The sequence below is a fragment of the Dermochelys coriacea genome, chromosome 1 (assembly GCF_009764565.3).
Source record: "Dermochelys coriacea isolate rDerCor1 chromosome 1, rDerCor1.pri.v4, whole genome shotgun sequence".
Lineage (NCBI taxonomy): Eukaryota > Metazoa > Chordata > Testudines > Dermochelyidae > Dermochelys > Dermochelys coriacea.
Window position 1 is genome coordinate 334,070,999 of NC_050068.2, and position 19,600 is coordinate 334,090,598.

General features: G+C 42.3%; 1 protein-coding gene across 2 annotated transcripts in view; it reads right to left on the reverse strand.

Annotated features, from left to right (window-relative positions):
- The window catches only part of PCLO (piccolo presynaptic cytomatrix protein), a 548,662-nt gene that overhangs the window by 220,308 nt on the left and 308,754 nt on the right, over nt 1–19,600 (reverse strand). For both annotated transcript variants that reach the window (XM_038373536.2, XM_038373500.2), the window contains exon 7: nt 2,204–4,409. In XM_038373536.2, the coding sequence (XP_038229464.1) occupies nt 2,204–4,409 (2,206 nt within the window). The remainder of the gene's footprint in view (nt 1–2,203; nt 4,410–19,600) is intronic.

The window sequence follows — 19,600 nt, forward strand, 5'->3', positions numbered from 1 at the left end:
CAAGAAGGCTGGGTCAAGGACTTGAGTGACAGGGCTACTGCACAGCTTTAGGAACAGGAGAAGAGGAGCAGCTGAGTATCATCATGTGGCAGGCTGGTTGAGGGTGGTGTGATCATGGTGGTGCACATGCACTTGAGCCAGCCGGCTTTCTATTTAATAATAATTTCTCCAGCTCCATTGCGTGACAGCTCCTAGTGCTGGCCAATCTGCAAGGCTTTATGAGAATTGGGACAAAGCAAAGTTATTTGTAAAAATGACACAGCCACTGGGATAAGCTCAGAAAAAAGGAGCAGCAGTTGTTCCCAGGGACATGTGGTCAACCTAATAATGAACAAGTTGTGAACTGAGTTAGAATAGATCTAAAAATATATATCAGATTCAGAATCAGATCAAAACCAGCTCTTACATCCTAAGTATTTGTCACAAATAAATAATGTAACAGTAGAGCAGTATTATAAACTACTGTGGTTTTATCCATGATCCGTTTATGTATTACATAACAATAGAGGGAAGGCCAACTTTTTATATGAATTTGGGGCCCAATCCCACTCACTTTAGCTCCAGTACAACTTCAATTAACTTCAATGGAAGATGTTGAGGTTCCATGCAGCCTTGTCCTCCATTATGCAGAGCTCATCCTGTGCTGGGCTGAGTGCCTTCAGTTCCCATCTTCCTTCATCGGGAATTGATGGCACAGAGAACAGTACAGAGATACTCAGCACCATGCAGAATCAGACCCTTAATCATGAAAAACCTACCTGCTGTGGAATAAAGCTTCAGGGTCAGACCCCAAAATGCACAGAAACTTACAGAACAATGACTTGCAGCTTATCAGTTTACCATAGTGTGAGATCAAATGCAGGGAAAGCAAACGTTATTCATCTTCTAAACCAAGATTTCCCCTTTGAATTAAAAATGATATAGCGTATGAACCAAGGGAAGCAATGCTTTTTCAAAATAGTAAATGTGGGTTATGTATAAGTACAGGAAGCAACCATCCCTACTTCACAATCATGCAAATTATTCTTTTACGGTAATTATTGTCACTTACAAACAATATAGTGCATGCAAAATTTTGGGTTTTTTTATTGTGCAGTAAATATACACAAGAAAAGTTAATGGAGCACATACAATGAAAAGCAGATGATAACGTAAACATGTGCGTTTCATTCTCTTTCAGAGTGACTATGATTTTTAAACAGTTTTAAAATGTATTAAATTTGACTAGAGTCAAATCAAGTGGATACATAATTTGCAATTATTTAGTACTTAACACCAGCTTAACATTCTGCTGTATTAATTTAAATTAAACACTTTTTAATTACACCATTTATAATACATCAGAGAGGTTCCTTCTCATGAACCTAAGTGAGATAAGCTCTTGTGCTCATCTGGCAGAAGTACTGTATGGGGTCTACATAAAACCAGTTAAGCTGGATAATCCATCAATGGAAGTGAAATATTTTAAGCAAGTTTATTGATGAATGAGGTTACCTTGTGCCATCTAAACAATAAATTTTCTTACATCATCACAATTCTGAATGCACAGAAGTCCACAAGACAAGATATATTTTAACAGACCAGATTTAGAATGTTCATTTGCTCTCACATTAAACTCTCTACGGTTCTAATATACAATACTGACTTTTAGCACTTAAAATGATTGCTCATAAGGTGTAAGTATAATTCTATGTGCCTCAGGAAGTTGAGTTACTGATTCTTGAAACCCATAATGAAACTTTACGCATCCAGTTTTTCTTACAAGATTCAACTGTTTTTAAAGATGTGGGGATTTTCAAGAGAAACTGTGTGAAAAAAATTCAACGATTGAATTTCAAAGGATGGAGCCCCATGTAAGGACTGAAGAGAAGAGTAAATGGGGCACACTTTATATACATATTATTCTATTTATATAATGCAGTTAGAAAAGTAGACACCAACAAATAAAAAGGAAAATGCACAAGCAAAACAAAAGGAAACCAAAACAACAACAAATGACTTGAGCGTACTATTGTATCTAAGCACCATCCAGAATCTGCTTTTACAGTAAAAAAAAAACAAAATTAGAAGAGAGAGATACACAAAAGATGCACAAAGGAACAAAAAGAACAAGAAGTCCTTGTAGGATGAAAAAATCAGACGCATGCATAGAAATGAGGATTTGTGTTGTGAGAGTAACATAGCAGTCTGAGGCCTAGTTTACCTTCACTGTCTGACATGGCATGCTGGAAGTCATCCATGATGAATGCTATATCCCGGTCATACCCGCGAGTCCGTGATTCTTCCCTCATATGTTGCTGGACCTCAGGTAGTGAATGGCTTGATCCAAACTGCTCCCGGGTATCTGCAGATATTGGTGGCAAGGGTCCAGCTGCAGCTCTTGCCATTCCCATTGGCTGACCAACAGGACTTAAAGGGCTCTCTTCCTCTGAGTTCTGTGCTACTATTGGGATTCTTCCCCTGCTTTGGCTAATAGGTAGACTTGTAGGTTTAGTTCTTCCAGAGGGAGCTGCATGACTAAAAGAAATATCCAATGGTTCAGACTCCTGGGCTTTCAGTCTTAAAGAAGAGCTAGAGGAATCTCTTTTTAATGATAAATCAAGTCCATAGACTGAAGAGGGTCTAGATGAAGGCCTTGATCTACTGCCACTACTATAGGACTTGTCAGCTTCATCTTGTAATGTGGATCTCATTGTTGTACCTAGTGTGGTCCCAAGGCTGGCTCCAAGGGATGATGTCAGTGTTGGCCCCATAAATTTCTGTTGGTCTGTGATATTTTTTCTGAGGCCAAAAGTGATATCATCCTGAAGAAGCCTTGCCCTGGAGGTGATGCCCCCAAGCGATGAAGTACTGGAAGTCATATAGTTTGAATAATCAGGCTCAAGATCTCGACTTTCCTGGATAGGTGAAAACTTGGACAGTTTGGGGTCTATCAAAGCTTTCTTGTGCTTTGACTGCTTTTGGTAGAGGAGGGCTGCTGGGAGCTGCTTGGCTGCTTGTTTCTCAAGTGTGAGCCTGCTTATGCTGTATTTCTCAGATTTGGGGAAATGCCTGTAGCTGGTATCTGCATAGTAATACTGAGAAAGGCCAGCAAGGTGATCGAGGCTTTCTGCACCCCGGCGGAACTCCTGCTTGATCTGATGTTTCAGAAGCTTTAGCTCATAAGGATCTTCCATTGGATCTTCATCTGCTTTCACGTAAGTATGCAATCTAGAAGAAGTTTGCAGTGGTGCTAGGAAGTCTGACACTTCCTGTGCTCTCCGGGCCTCGGTGGATCGAAGAAGCCGATCGGTTTTTGTCAGATCCTTCTCGTGGAGGCTAAAAGCAGAGCTCAGTGCTGCTGTTCCCTTTGTAAGCTCTCCTATATCATCCAGCAGCACATAATTTCGGGGTGTATGATGATGGTCTATGTCTGCATAGAATGAATCTGCAGATATGCTTGATATGGGGCTGCTCGCCATGTTGCTTCTCTCGTCCAGCCCTATCCTTAAATCCAAGGTATTGTATTTGCTGCCAAGATGGGAAACAGCATAAGTAGTATCACTGGAAACAGGTGCTATCATAAGAGGCTGATTACGAATCACATCATAGTTTGATGTTATCTTAGGCTCCAAATATAACGTAGTTTGCCTTGGCTTTTGCTGTATCACCATCATTTGTGACGGGAGTTGGTATGATGACTGTTGGGTTGGTGGAGGCTGAGCTTGGGGAGTAAAGGACATGGTTGCCACAGGCTGGAAGGCTGATTGGGTTTGATAGGGTGAAACCTGTTGGTGATATAAAGTCTGCTGCTGTTGGTAATGTGACTGTTGTGTATACTGAGTTGGTGCTTGGGTTGGGAGAGCAGGAGAAGAATATTGATATTGTGTATAAGGGCTTGTAGGGGGAGCAAACTGAGTTTCTGGCTGGGTCTGTGGTGGCATGAATTGATTAAATTCTGTCTGTGGTGCAGTTCGCGGTCTTTCCAAGCCATGCTGGCCTTCCATTCTAGTAGGCCTGGTATTATTAACTTCACTGTCTGACATGTAATCACGTTCTTCTGCTACTCCTTGGAGGTAGGCACGCTCTCTCTTTTCTCTTTCCTTTAACAAGGCTTCTTTCCGCCTATTGATGCCCATTTCCAAATACCGCAGTTTGGCATCTATTTCTTTTTCTTCCTCATCTAGCTCTGCTTGCTTCTTCCTAAGCTTGGCTGACTCTCGTTCTACCAGATCCAATTCCCTGTCTATATCCTGGAGAATTTTAGCTCTGGCCATGGTGTTGGTTCTACACATCCTTCTGCGTGAAACTGACCCCACAGTAGTGAATGCTGACTGGGTCCCTGTGGTAGCATCTTCTGGAGGTGGGTTGGGTAGAGTCCTCTTTACTTTCTTCTGGGTGCCCGATGTTATACCTGTAGAACCTTTAGCCTACAATAAAAGAAAAAAAACTGAGTCACTATTATAGAAACTTAAATTCTAATACACTGCAGGTTGGTAATAACACTTTTTAGCATTGTTTCATATCTTAAACATATACTATACCTGCTGTTGAGGAGTCTGTGACATCTGAAAATACATAACAGAAAAAGGCATACAAGGGTGCATTCAGAACTTGTTTAGATAAGTCATCTAATTCAAAACAGAGCAGGCACCAAAGAATTGCCACTGATACCTTAAACAGTATAATGGCCTAGGACTTTTTCTTTATTAGTCTAAGGTTCAGAATTGTTCTGTCAACTCTACTGCAGTCCCACGGAGTTTTTGATTTGCCATTTTATTCTTAAATCTGAATAGCTATATACTCTGACACACAGTTATTACCTATATACACACATACATATAAACACACTCCCTCCATACAATATTCTCATGATGACTCTGGGCCAGCTCCTGAGCACATGCTAAGCATCCACAACTCATACTGAAAGTCAATGGCCAAAGCAGCTCTTTATGTTGCCAACACACCCCATTGTCAGACGGAGAACTGGAGAAGCTGTGACTGATCCTCTGGAGAGTGGCTGATACTCGGTCCCCATCACTATTGCCTGCCTTATCCCCACTGCCATGAAGGAGTCCCTGCAGGCCAGAGCTCTGTTCTGCACAAGAGGTAAGCAACCCCTGCTTGGCTCCCCTCAAATGTGGCTATCTTTGCAGAAGGGAACTATATTAGTTCCAAAACTAGGGAACTCTCCATGGCATTAGTGGCAGGAGCAGGATGTGATACCAACAGAAGGACCTATATAAATAGAAGTTGTGAACTTTAGGTAATTTTTTCAAAAGCTCCCAACTCACATTCAAGTGAAGCAGGCATTTTTTGCAAATAGGTCTACTAAGTTACATAGATCCACTGGAAATTTTACTCTGTGTCCCTAGCATCTCTGTGTAAGCTTTGCCTTAGGAAAGACCAGTGCTTGTGGCCTTAAGTATACATGTAGAACAATCACTTCAGTCCCCACAGAAATGGAGTCACCGTGATGGTAGAACATGAAAGCTAGTAACAGACTATGTAAACATTACAAAGAAGATTAAGACAGGAACTGAAGAATTTTATATGCCAACTAGATACCTGCTTCTACCTCTGTATGTGCAACAAAATTGTAGCACTCTAGCAATTATTGTCAATTTAAAATGTACTTTTTGCTGAAGTACACGTTACTTCAATGAGATAAAAAGTCAACAAATTCATTTTAATTACTATAGGAGGTATTTATTTCCAAGCTACAATGTGTTGTCAACTAATAGTTGAAAAGGTTTGAAAAAAAGTAGTAGTACTAACAACTTTCTTTGCTGGCCACCTGTTAACCTTAACTTTGCCAATTCAAAATAATCAACCCAATGTCATTTGTCATGGGTCTTTAAACAAACATTCACCATGTTCTGAAGTGCCATTTAAAGCTTTTTTCTTCCTCATCATCTAAATTCTATCAATTTTTGCATGCTTTGCATTTCAATAAATGTAATTTAGTTTTGGTTTCAACTTCCTGTGGCCATTTCCCAAACCCATATTTTGCCAACAAATCAAAGAAGCTAATTTTCTCTCACTCAGTGTGCAGTTATAATCAAAGACAAATTAATCATCTACAGTAGGTGTAGTTGGCTGTTAATTTATATTTTAAATTCAGCCTCTAGCCATGCTTCCCCCACTCCCTCTCAGTCTGAAATAGCAATCACAGAAGGTGACTGATATTGGGGAAGAGCCATTAACTGCAAACTCATTAAAGGCATATGAAGAATGATTATGCTGTGATGATGGCAATGCTAGTGAGTAAACCTGTACATGAGTTTATACCACATTTTATTAACAAAATGTGTCTTATTTTCAGTTAAAACACCGAAAAGTCAAAACGGATAGACTGCTCATGAAAAAAAGAACAAATTAAGGGCCTGATCCTGTGAGATAAGAGTACTTCTAAAGAAACATCTATACTACACACTTCTTATGAAGGTGTATAGCCCCAAAACCGTGAGTCTAAATAACAGTGTAGATGGTAAGGCATGGCTTAAACAAGTAAAGACATGCCTGAATCCTATAGGCATGTACCCATGTATGTATCCACAAGGTTCTCGACTTGCACCAGCAGTGTCTCCCTGTCAGTGTAGTATCCTCCTGCCACCCCACTGCTGGAGCCTTTCCCCACTGAAAGAAAAGATTCTGGCTGTGGGGACAGGCTCTGGCAGGGAGAGACAGTGTGGAAAGACTTTGGTAGTGGGGAGTCAGCAAGGAAAGGTTCTGCCAGCTCCCCACTATAGAGGCTTCTGCTGGCACAGGGAGAGACTCTGGAAATGGGGAAAGACTATGGTTGGGGGAGGTAGAGGGGAAAGGCTTCAGCAGCTGGGAGATGCCTTTCCCTGTTGCCTCCCACCACCACCAGAGCCTTTCACTGACACATGTAGCTACACACTGCAGTGTGAACACAGCTTCCTTTTCTCTACAGCATGTAGCTACATGCCACTGTCACTAATGTACAGGACAGATGTATCCTTAAAAGAACTGAGCACCTCCAATTCCTATTTGATGTTCTCAAATGATTTAGTTGGGGATTGGTCCTGCTGTGAGCAGGGGGTTGGACTCGGTCCCTTCCAACCCTGATATTCTATGAACACCTCAAGGGGAAGGGACCCCAACTGTCCCAGTATGTGTGAGTTAATATTTTTTTTATTTTTAGCTTTACATATTATTTCCTAGCTGGAAACGGCAGGCACAGTGAGCTTGGTTATTTTCCTGTTCAGTTTACATTTGGATGGGGGGAAAGATATTTTGCTGCAATGCAGTGCTGCAATATTCAAAATATCTGCTGGTTTTTCTAGTTCTTTATTTTGGATAACATCATCATCATCAATGATGTTAGCAACATTACACGGAATTCTGGTAATGGTGCTGGTAGTTTCTAGCTATGATCAAGAGAAATTCAAACACAGTGACTGGTTGTATAACACAAAAGGGTGACAAATACTTTTTTGTATTTTCTTTTTAATTTGTGCGCAACCAAGGAAACAGATATACACACAGGAGCTGTTCCTCGCCAAACTGCAATCTTGGTATCATAGAACCATAGAAATTAGAAATGGAAAGGACCTATTAGAGCATCTATAGTCCACCTCCCTGCCAAGACAGTTTTGTTCCCTATAGTACCTGATCTAGAGGTATGTCCAGTCTAGTTTTAATATGTGCCGGGGGAAGGGGCTTCCACTACTTCTCTTGGAAATCTGTTCCACAGGTAGGAATCACTGGAGGGATTTCTATGGCTAAAGATTATGTTGGAGGCAAACTAGATGATCATAATGGTCCCTTCTGGCCTTAAAGTTATTCTTTATATTTCACCTAATTTTCCATGTTCTTAATTTCATCCTCCCACTCCTTTGTTCCACCCTAAATGCCTTTTGACCTAAGGTCCAAACTATGGTATTTAAACACCAGTCCAAGTAGAGGATAGTTTAGACCTACATAAGACCCCAGGAAGGGGCTGTGTCTCTAGGAGTAGTAACAGTTTGCTCTGTTTCTTGTTTCAGCATCATAACCTGAGGAATTCACCATTTTTGCTATAGTCCCTTGTGGATTGGAATCAAGTTCATGGTCTGCCTTGAAAATGATGATTAATTCAATGGCCTGAGCCCAGGATATCTAAAAGAACCTAAAGCTCGGGAATGAAGAACGAGATGGACAATTGTGGCACAATGGAGCTTTCTACAATAAGGATAAAGCCTGTGTGTGCGGGAGAAACTAACCCCACTACCTTCCATCCTAAATGCAGAATGCATTTCTTTGATTTCCCTTGTCTAATATAAATACAGAGCAATATGTACATAACCCCCCAAAACAAACAAACAAAAACAAACCTACCAGGACAAAACACCGCACTGAACACACAATTCTCCCCTTGGGGAGAGGATGAGAGAACAAACATGTGACAGATGTTAGTCATGTTGTTGCTTAATATTCTACTGGAAAGTGCTCAGATACTACAGTGATGAGAGCAGTATAAGAACCTGAATAGAACAGAATAGAATAGAATAGAATAGAATAGAATAGAATAGATGATGGTGGTTAGCAAATAGAGTAATAGAATTTAAGGCCAGTAGGTCCACCAAATCATCTAGTCTGATGTCCTATATATCATGGGCCACCAACGTCACCCAGAACCCACACACTAAAACCCAATAACCAATCGTAGACCAAAGTAAATGAGACCCATGGGAGACTACACTAATATGTGTAGGATGACCAGACAGCAAATGTGAAAAATTGGGACATGGGGGTAGAGGGGTAATAGGAGCCTATATAAGAAAAAGACCCCAAAATCGGGACTGTCCCTATAAAATCGGGACATATGGTCACCCTAAATATGTGACACAGGCATAGAACAGGAGGGACCAATGTGCCTCTGTTTGAGGCCCCTGCAATAGAAGAGAAATGATGACGTGAGATATACCCAGATAATCCTTGCAAGTCACCAGACACACATGCTGCAGAGGAAGGGGGAAAAAAATCCCCAAGGTCATTGCCAATCTGAACCAGGAAAATATTCCTTCCCAAGACCACCTATGGCCATTAGTTAAACCCTGAGCACGTGAGCAAGAACCAGCCAGCAAACACCCAAAAAAGAGAATGTTCAGCATCAACTCAGAGCCCTGGCCCACCCTGCCCAATGTCCCATCTCCAGCTGTGGCCATCCCTGATGCTTCAGAGGAAGAAGAAGATTAAAGAAAAAAAACCTTGCAGAATACACTGGGGGAAAAATACCTTTCTGACCCCTGCAGGTTGTCAGCTGTTGAGCCCTGCCCCCCGCCATCACAACCAACCCTGTCATATAAATAAATTATTGCCATTAGTATTTTTATTACTTTTATTAGTGTCATAATTAATAATTGTCCATTTATTCCCTATATATCACTGTAACATTTATTGTCCTCTCTTTTTAGTGTATATACAATCCTGCATTTTTGCTCTCATTTCTTATTGTGTTGGTCCCTTCTGTTCTATCCCTGATGTTCCCTTCATCTCATTCTTCCACTCTCATCCCCCTGCCCAACCCCTTGCATGGAAAGCTCCCCGCATCTTGAACTGCCAAATCACCAATCTTCTGTTTCAAGTTTCCACCGAAGGCTCATTTTTTTCAGTCCAAAATAAGAGAAATGAATCAAGCAATTACACGCAAACCGCCCCCCACCCCTCCAAAACTAACCTTCAAGTTACTCTTTCCTTGAACTTCCCAAATAATAAACAAACAAATAATGATAAATAATCCTGGGAAGCAGTGACTCTGAAAAGAGACTTGGGGATTATGGTGGATAATTGGATGAACATGAGCTTGCAATGCAATGCTGTGGCCAAAAGGGTTAACATGATCTTTGGATGCATAAACAGGGGAATCTCAAGTAGGACTAGGGAAGTCATATTACCTCTGTATTTGGCACTGATGCAACCACTGCTGGAATACTGTGTCCAGTTCTGGTGCCACAAGAATGATTAAGGGATAGGAAAACAAGGGATAGTGAAAGACTCAAGGAGTTAAATTCATTTATCTTAACAAAGCAAAGATTAGTGGATGACTTGATCACAGTCTATAAGTATCTATATAGGGAACAAATATTTGATAATGGGCTCTTCAATCAAGCAGAGAATCCATTATCCCTGGGCTGGAAGTTGCAACTAGACAAGTTCCAAATGGAAATGAGACATACATTTTTGACAGTGGGGATGTTTAACCATTGGAACAATTTACTAAGGGCTGTGGTGAATTCTCCATTACTAGCAGTTTTTAAAACCTAGCCTGGACATTTTTCTGAAAGATCTGCTCTAGTTCAAAGAGGAATTGTTTCAGGGAAGTTCTATGGCCTGTGTTATACAGGAGCTGCTGAAGAGACGCTTACAAGTGGTCCCTTCTGATCTTGGCATCTATGAATCTATGCATCATTTACTCAAACAGCTAATTTATAAACATTAATTATGCCTCATAACAGCCCTGTGAGTATCCTATTGGATACTCTAAGATTGGAACTCTATCTGAAGGCTATACTCTAGGTGCAAGAATCATGAATACAATTCTATGGTGTGCACAGGGATATCTTAGTGCCAACTGGCATACAGGTTATAGGGATCCTTGGCTCTGGTATCTACATACTAGTTGGCCAAAGCGTATCATGTAAAGTCTTTCCTGAAAGCTTGTGTCACACTGATCATCAATCATTGCAAAATGTATGTATGGCTAATATGTAAGGGGTTATGTACAGATAATATGAAAGGAATTATGTATAGATACTGAAAATTATGCTCTTAAGGTGTGTGAGTTGGGGCTGGTCACCTGAAGATGAAAAACAGGTTTCTTCCAGGCAGGAGACACTTATCGACATCTGTCTGGTTATATGTAAATTGAGCACTGTATGCTTCACAATGAACACCTATTTACAGTCTAAGCACAATATTAATCAAGTGATTGCAAGGCCTCCAGGGGAGATTCAAGAAAGGAAAAAAAAAACAAGCAGTGGGGGAGTTTCCCTGTTTACAAGTGAAGAAAATGGGTCACTGGAATTATATGTGGGATACAAAGGTGTAACGGGGTCGGCACCCACCTCTCGCGAGCGCCCCCTGTGGTTGGATGTGTCTGTAGTCTTTAAACCAGTCCCAGTACTGACATCAGGCCGTACTCCCAGGGCTTCCTCCCTGGAGGCAATGGTTTTTCCCTCAGTCTTCAGCTGAGCCTTCTGACAGTTCAGTCCCTTTCTGGGGGATGGGGGGTTCACTGATATCCAATTGTAGACTCTTCCCCAGGGGCCTATGGGAAGGTCGGGGGAGGACCCAGGCCCACCCATGACTTTGGGCCCAGCCTTCATCGATGCCTTACCCTTAGCTCAGGGCTCTTCTAAGCTCAGGCCCAGTAGCTGGCCAGGAGCTCTTCCTTGCTCCCCTTGTGCCTACTAGCACTGAGCTGTCCATTGTTCTGCAGTTCCCTCAACCAGCTGCAACATCCATGCTCCTCCAGCTCTAATGAGAAACTGCCCTGTTTCTGGCTCTGTAGCTCCCTTTTATAGGGCTCTCCTGAGCCCTGATTGGATGCTTCTCCTGCAACCACTCTAGCCTGCTTGGAAGATCTCTCCACTGCTCCTTACTTGGGACAAGTGTGGCAGGACCCTGAGGCCTCCATCAGGAGGCTTCTCGGCCTAGTCCACCCCATCACAAGAGGTTCAACCAGTTAGCCTTCACTGAGGGAAGAAGTTGGCAGCTGGTTTGTATTACGAATGGAGGATTACAGCCAGTCTGGCAGTTTGAAGCTGGGAAAGAACCATTGGCTGAGCTAACCTTTGTGAGGCAGGGGAATGTCTTGAGAGTTTTTATCTTAGACTCTAGAAAGTGTGCTATGATTTTACTTTATATGCAACCATTTGTTTCCATTAATTCTACTTGCTTCTTCTCCAATCTCAGTTCTTTGTTAAATAAATTTTTTGTTTTAGTGGGTTACAGACAACAATGGGTCATTATAACAATCTGTAATCCACTAGTCTCTGATTGCAGAGGTGTTAATGGGCCACTCTTCCTTGAATGGGGTACTTGTGGCACCTTAGAGACTAACAACTTTATTTGAGCATAAGCTTTCGTGAGCTACAGCTCACTTCATCAGATGCATGCAGTGAAAAATACAGTGGGGAGATTTTATATACACAGAGAACATGAAACAATGGGTGTTACCATATACACTGTAACAAGAGTGATCAGGTAAGGTGAGCTATTCACTTCAATCTCTTTGGTCACTCGATTACAGACCTAAAAGTGGCAATTCTTCAACAAAAAAACTTCAAGAACAGACTCCAACAAGAGACTGCTGAATTGGAATTAATTTGCAAAGTGGATACAATTAACTTAGGCTTGAATAAAGACTGGGAGTGAATGTGTCATTACACAAAGTAAAACTATTTCCCCATGTTTATTCCCCCCGCCCCCCACTGTTCCTCACAAGTTCTTGTCAACTGCTGGAAATGGCCCATCTTGATTATTGCTACAAAAGGTTCCCCCCTTCCCACCTCCGCTGGTAATAGCTCACCTTATCTGATCACTCTACGGTGCCACAAGTATTCCTTTTCTTTTTACTAATGCTAAACAATCTGTTCCACCTTGCATTTAGCTGAAGAAGAGCTCTGTGTGTCTGGAAAGCTTCTCTCTCTCACCAACAGAAGTTGGGCCAGTAAAAAATACTACTTCACCCACCTTGTCTCTCTAATATCCAGTGATGCTACAACTACACTGCTTACAACTGTGTAAAGGTTGTCAGTCCTATTATATTTTGTGCTGGCTTTAGTATATGGATTTTTCCTTTGAGATCAGCATCTCTCTCTCTCTCGTTTTAAGAGAGAAAGTATTTAAAAGTAGAATATTTTCTACTAATTTTTGTCTTCTCCAATTTGATAGCACTGTTGCTGAGGGCAATTGAAATCTGCCCCATTACAGGAACCAGCCATGCACTAGGAAATGCTCACACTTCCATTGCTTCTCATTTGTGTAAAAGCAATACTTTATTTTGTGGGACTGACTGGTTTAGAGTAATTGCTAATGGGATTTAATCTCTACAGTTGTTTGCTGGATTCTAGACCACTCTTTTACCATCTCTTCTTGATGCTCTACCTCCTCTTCCTTCCCCCCACCATTTGGCTCTTGGCTCCCTCCTCTGCTCCCTATACTTTTCACCATCATTGGGTGACCTCATTTGTTCACAAGAACTCAGCTATCATCTTTATATTTATGACTCTGAGATGTACATTTCATATTCCGACCTCTTTCTTTTAACTTCAGTTCCCAATCCCTCACTGTCTTTGACATATCCCAACTTTGAGAGCTCATTGTCATCTCAAGATCAACAAAAGGCAGCTCAATCTTTCCACCCAAAGTCCCCCCTCTTTTCTCCTTTACAGGTGACACAACTAACATCCTCCCTAGCACCCATGCCAAGAACCTGACTATCATCTTTGCTTTAATCAGGGACAAAACAGCATGTACAAGCATGTACATTGATGATATCTTCATCATAAGGACCCACGGGAAGGAGGCCCTTGAAGAATTCCACTGTGATTTCAACAATTTCCACCCAACCATCAACCACAGCTTGAACTAGTCCACACAAGAGATCCACTTCCAGAACACTACAGTGCAAATAAATGATGACCACCTAAACAACACCCTATACTGGAAACCTACTGACCACTATACTTACATACATGCCTCCAGCTTCCATCCAGGAAACATCACATGATCTACTGTCTATAGCCAAGCCTTAAGATACAACCAAATTTGCTCCAATCCCTCAGACAAACACCTACACGATCTTTATCAAGCATCCTTAAAACTACAATACCAACCTGGGGAAGTGAGGAAACAGATTGACAGAGCGAGATGGGTACCCAGAAGCCGCCTACTACAGGACAGGCCCAATAAGGAAAATAACAGAACACCACTGGCCATCACGTACAGCCCCTAGCTAAAACCTCTCCGGCACATCATCAACGATCTACAACCTATCCTGAAAAACGATCCCTCACTCTCACAGACCATGGGAGGCAGTCCAGTCCTTGCTTACAGACAGCCCCCCAACCTGAAGCAAATACTCACCAGCAACTACACACCACACCATAGAAACACTAACCCAGGAACCAATCCCTGTAACAAACCCTGTTGCCTACTCTGTCCCCATATCTACTCTAGCAACACCATCCGAGGACCCAACCACATAAGCCACACTACCAGGGGCTCATTCACCTGCACATCTGCTAATGTGATATATGCCATCATGTGCCAGCAATACCCCTCTGCCATATACACTGGCCAAACCGAACAGTCTCTATGTAAAAGAATCATAGAATATCAGGGTTGGAAGGGACTTTAGGAGATTATCTAGCCCAACCCCCTGCTCAAAGCAGGACCAATCCCCAATTTCTGCCCCAGATCCCTAAATGGCCCCCTAAAGCATTGAACTCACAACCCTGGGTTTAGCAGGCCAATGCTCAAACCCCTGAGTTATCCCTCCCCCTAAATAAATGGACACAAATCAGACATCAGGAATTATAACAAACAAAAGCCAGTAGGAGAACACATCAATCTCCCTGGACATTCTATAACAGATTTAAAAGTAGCCACACTTCAGCAAAAAACTTCAAAAACAGAATTCAAAGAGAAATTGCAGAGGTACAATTCATTTGCAAATTTAGCACCATTAATTTGGGCTTGAATAGGGACTGGGAGTGGCTGGCTCACTACAAAAGCAATTTTGTGGATATAGACTAACATGGCTACCCCTCTGATACTTGAAGCCAGGATCTGTGCATGCATATCAAGCACAATTGCAGTTTCACCTGCCTTATTTGTGTATGCAAATGTTGTACTGCATGTTCAATTTCAGGGCTTTGCCTATATAATGGGTGCTGATGCAGGGAAAGTTTGTAAAATAGGGCCAAGCCAGTGCCACCCCTCCTCCCAGCACCCCTGGATCCAGAACAGTGCATGAGAGATCCTGCCCCCACAAACACTGAGGTAACAGGACCCAGGTGATGCCACCTCACCCACCCACCATGTGGTCTTGGCGAGGAGCAGCTAAAGTAGGGACTGCTACACTGAGGGAGGGGAGGGAATAAAATGGGGTACAGCCATGGTCACTTGTTCCTCAGCAGACCCTTCCTGGACACGGAAGTGTGCAGGGGAGACCCCAGCTCTCTGGGAAAATTACATATCACATGGTGCCTCACCTTCACTCCGCTACGTGCCTTGGGGGAAAACTGCAGAAAGAAACCAGCTGGAAACTCCAGCCAGTAGGAGCAGCTGCAGAAACAGTCACAGCAGGTTTCAGAGTAGCAGCCGTGTTAGTCTGTATTCGCAAAAAGAAAAGGAGTACTTGTGGCACCTTAGAGACTAACAAATTTATTAGAGCATAAGCTTTCGTGAGCTACAGCTCACTTCATCTGATGAATGCATCCGATGAAGTGAGCTGTAGCTCACGAAAGCTTATGCTCTAATAAATTTGTTAGTCTCTAAGGTGCCACAAGTACTCCTTTTCTTTTAGTCACAGCAGGGAGATTCAGAGGATTTTCTGCAGTTTGGACTGGACTTTCTCTGCTCTGTGCTGATTGGCTGTTTGTTCCAATCCCCTCCTTCCCCCCTCCTCATAGTCTCTTCATCTGAGCTTTACCCTGCACTTGCCTGCTTACCCTCTTCTCCCCTGTCCCGTCTCACCCCCACTTCCCTTTTCTTGCCATTTAGCAGATCCTCTCCTCACTAAACCCACTCCCAAAATATTGTGGAACATCATGTTTGCTGCCATCACATTGGTCACTCTGCTTGTCTGTTCTATCCCTTTCCCCCATCCTGTCTATCGATCTAGTTAGATTGTTAACCCTTTGAGGCAGGGGCCATCTACCATTCTGTGTCATACAGCGCCTTCCACAATGGGGACCCCATTCTTTGTTGGTCTTTGGGCATTACTGTAATAAACAGGGTTAATAATAATTCAACCAACACAGAAGTTTGGGCTCCTTGCTCTGAAGCCAACAGAGGGAGGTGGATAAGATGAAATGTTCAAGGGAGGAACAGACATTAAAACTGGGATTTTGAAAAAAAGCCAACCTCGCAGTCAGTACAGAAAGCAGAATACTAAACACTGTGCACATGTGCTAACTATGGGCCAAATTCTGCTCCCCTTACTCATGTGCCATTGGCATCAATGGGAATACCCGCATGAGTTAGATGAGCTGAATTTGGCCTTTGATGTTGAAGGAAACTTGCTATTTCACTTGTGGTATCTCAGAGCTTTTCTTTAATGCATGTCTTGTCTGTTTCTTCTCTGCGAGTAGTTTGCTCTGGGGTCTGAGCAGTCAGGCAAAAAACTAGTTTCTTCATCACTAGACAGCAGCATTGAGATGCCAGTCACTATGATTCCTCCCATAGTTCTTCATTCTCTGGGAAGTCCTGCAGAGATTAATTTCTCTTTGGTGCTCAAATCTGTGTGAAGTTTTTTGTTTGTTTTTATTAAATAGTTCCCTAGAACCTGAAAAATAATAAGCATCTTTCATGGCTGTTTTTATTTTATTTTTTTGCTTTCATTCATGTCAATCAGATAGTTAGTCATCTTCAGTTGAACAGTTCTGTACTTTCCATTCCATTAATCTTTTCATTTCTTCTGTGAAATTGCTCAAAATTGCCAATTTCACTTCAAATGCAAAGGGGACAGTACAGTGCACTTCCTAACTGTTGAAGTGACACAAGGCATTGGCTTCCTTTTGAGTTAAATACCTTAAGGGCCTTAAGGGCCTTAAGATTCATAGATTCATAGATATTAAGGTCAGAAGGGACCATTATGATCATCTAGTCCGACCTCCTGCACAATGCAGGCCACAGAATCTCACCCACCGACTCCTGCGAAAAATCTCTCACCTATGTCAGAGCTATTTAAGTCCTCAAATCGTGGTTTAAAGACTTCAAGGAGCAGAAAATCCTCCATCAAGTATTAATACAGTTATTCTTGTACAGGTGCCAGAACCATTCATGTTGTCAGCACAATGCTGGTTAACTGTTGCTACAAAGCCAGCAAGGGGAACACACCACACTGCTCTTTTTGGTAGGGCCTATTTTTAATAAAAAAAAAAGAAGAAGGTTATTTTTGGGGGGAGGTGGAGAAGCAAATGCTGTCAACAATATGGGGATCTAGAGAAGTATGTGGCCCTTATATGTGGCCTTTTAAAGGAGGCCTCCACCTGCCTTTCTTTTATGCATGCACAACTTTGTGTGTATAATAATTTACAAGTAGTTTTTGTGCACTATCCCTTGTGCATGAAACCGACAGATTTTCATGTGAAGCAAACCCATTTGAGAGCCAACAGTGCATGTGCACAAATAGAGGCCAGGGGCTTGATTTTCCTCTCCCTTACAACTGTGTAAATCAGGAGTAACTCAATTTAAGTTAGTAGTTACACTGGTGTAAAACCAGGATGAGAGAAGAATCAGGCCCAATGTTCTGAAACTCTTTGACCCCCAGTATTTTGCCTTGGAAAGAGCCCCATCTCCATACATTTACCTGGAGTTAGACATCGGTATAGGAAATATTTACAATGGAATGTTCTTTACTAAAATATTCCTCATTCCAAAGAACTATCAGGCTCTTTCTTCCCAGAGATCCATATCCATATTTATTCATTTCCTCTGCTCCCTCTGCACATCCAGCATTAGCCTCCTCTCTATCCATTCCCACTGTTTGTGCACTGTTTTGTGAAAGCTTTCTCTTCTGAAGCTTTAATCTTGAATCCTACTTGGGCAGCTTTCCTTTCTTTCTCTCATCCACTGTCCAACTCTCCCCATCTCTGATTTGAAAACGTGTATTTTCTTCCTTATTCTTCATTTCTGTCTCCCTCTGCTACTATTTGTTATTTAACTTGGCAATTATATTATATAGCACTTTGAAGTGGTCTGATATACAGTTTGAATGAGAGATGCTCTATTCCATCGTGTTGTATTGTAAATGTACCATGTTTACTGTACAATGGGGAAAGAATCCTCCTGCAGACTGATTTAGACAGCACAATAAACATCTGCCAAGCCAAAAGACAGGGTCAGACAGTCAGAGGTGAGGACTGTGTCACCATCAAAACCTTTGTACCAAAAGGGTAAGGTAATCTTTTCGTTACATTCAACCATTGCAAAAAAGCACAGTCCAGCTGGAAAAATCTCAAGTCCCCAAAATAGAGTAAATCATGATCAGAATCTCTGTTCCTAATAACCGAGTGACAGATTTGAAAACTTGATGTAAAAGGGCTTTGACTTCTGCTATATTGTATGGTATGCCTGGTATGGCAGGGACAGATCCCACATTCTATTCAAATAGCCTCAATACTTTCCATTGCTTCTACAAAACACAAACACACACAGAATATTAGATGTGGACAATGGGGTTCAGCATGCACTTAAATACATTTTATGTTTTAATTTACTGGGAAGAAGGCATTATTGTCTGATGAAAGACAGGAAATACTATCAGGATGTGAGCAAGCAAGCAAGAAACCTACTGAGCATATTATGTAAATAAACAAACGTCTATAACACATAAATAAGGCTGCAAGTCTGGCACATGACTTGTCGGGACCTCCATGACTTCTGCAGCAGCTGGTGTGACTGACCCCAGGGCCGCCTGAGCAGCTGGGATGGCCTGGGGCCAGCCGCATCAGCCACTGCTCGGGTGGCCCTGAGGCCAACTCCATTGGCCACTGCTCAGGCGGCTCTGGGCAGCTGGCCCTAGGGGCTGCCGGAGCAGCAGCAGTCCTGGGCACAGCTCCAGAGCAGCGGTCCCAGAGCAACCGCAGCACCTCGGAGCACCTTTGGCACCCTGGAAGGCTCCCCCCAGAGCAGCCGTGGCATCTCGGAGGGCTCCCCCCAGAGTAGCAGCAGCCCCCTAGGGCCTCCCAGGGCACCTAAGATTTAGTCATGGGTATTTTAGTACAAGTCATGGACAGGTCAAGGGCAATAAACAAAAATTCATGGCCCGTGACCTGTCCATGACTTGTACTAAAATACTCATGACTAAATCGTAGCCTTACATATAAACTTCATAGTAAAGACCTAGAAGAGGTCTGCAGGTAGCAGCAGAGCTGAAGGGGCTCACCATCTTTTATAAGGTGCTCAGCTTCTTACACAACTGGCCTCCTGACCTTCTTCAGTGATTTTTTGAAGTTAAATATCCTGAAACATTTTATTTTATTTATCAATAGCTAGATATTTATTAACTACCAAGAAACCTTCATGTAAAGCCACAGAAAGACTACTCTTCTATTGCTAGAGTATTCCCTCCAGATGATGAAGGTGGGAAAACAAGTCACTAAAGAAATACATCTGTGTATGGATTTAGCTCCTTTTCCCATTTGCAAATTATTGTTGAATGGGTTGTGAAATTTACAAAGGCTCTTTGTGACTAGTTGAATTTTTGTGTGGATAACGTTTGGCCAATGGATTGCTCACAAACAGTTCAGTATGAGGAGTCACATGAATGGATTCGTGACACCAGCGACCTTGCTCGTGAAGGTGAAGAAAGAATATTCTACCAAAGGAGCACAACAGATTCTGAGATACAAGAGGCTATGAAGGACAACGCAGGGGGAAT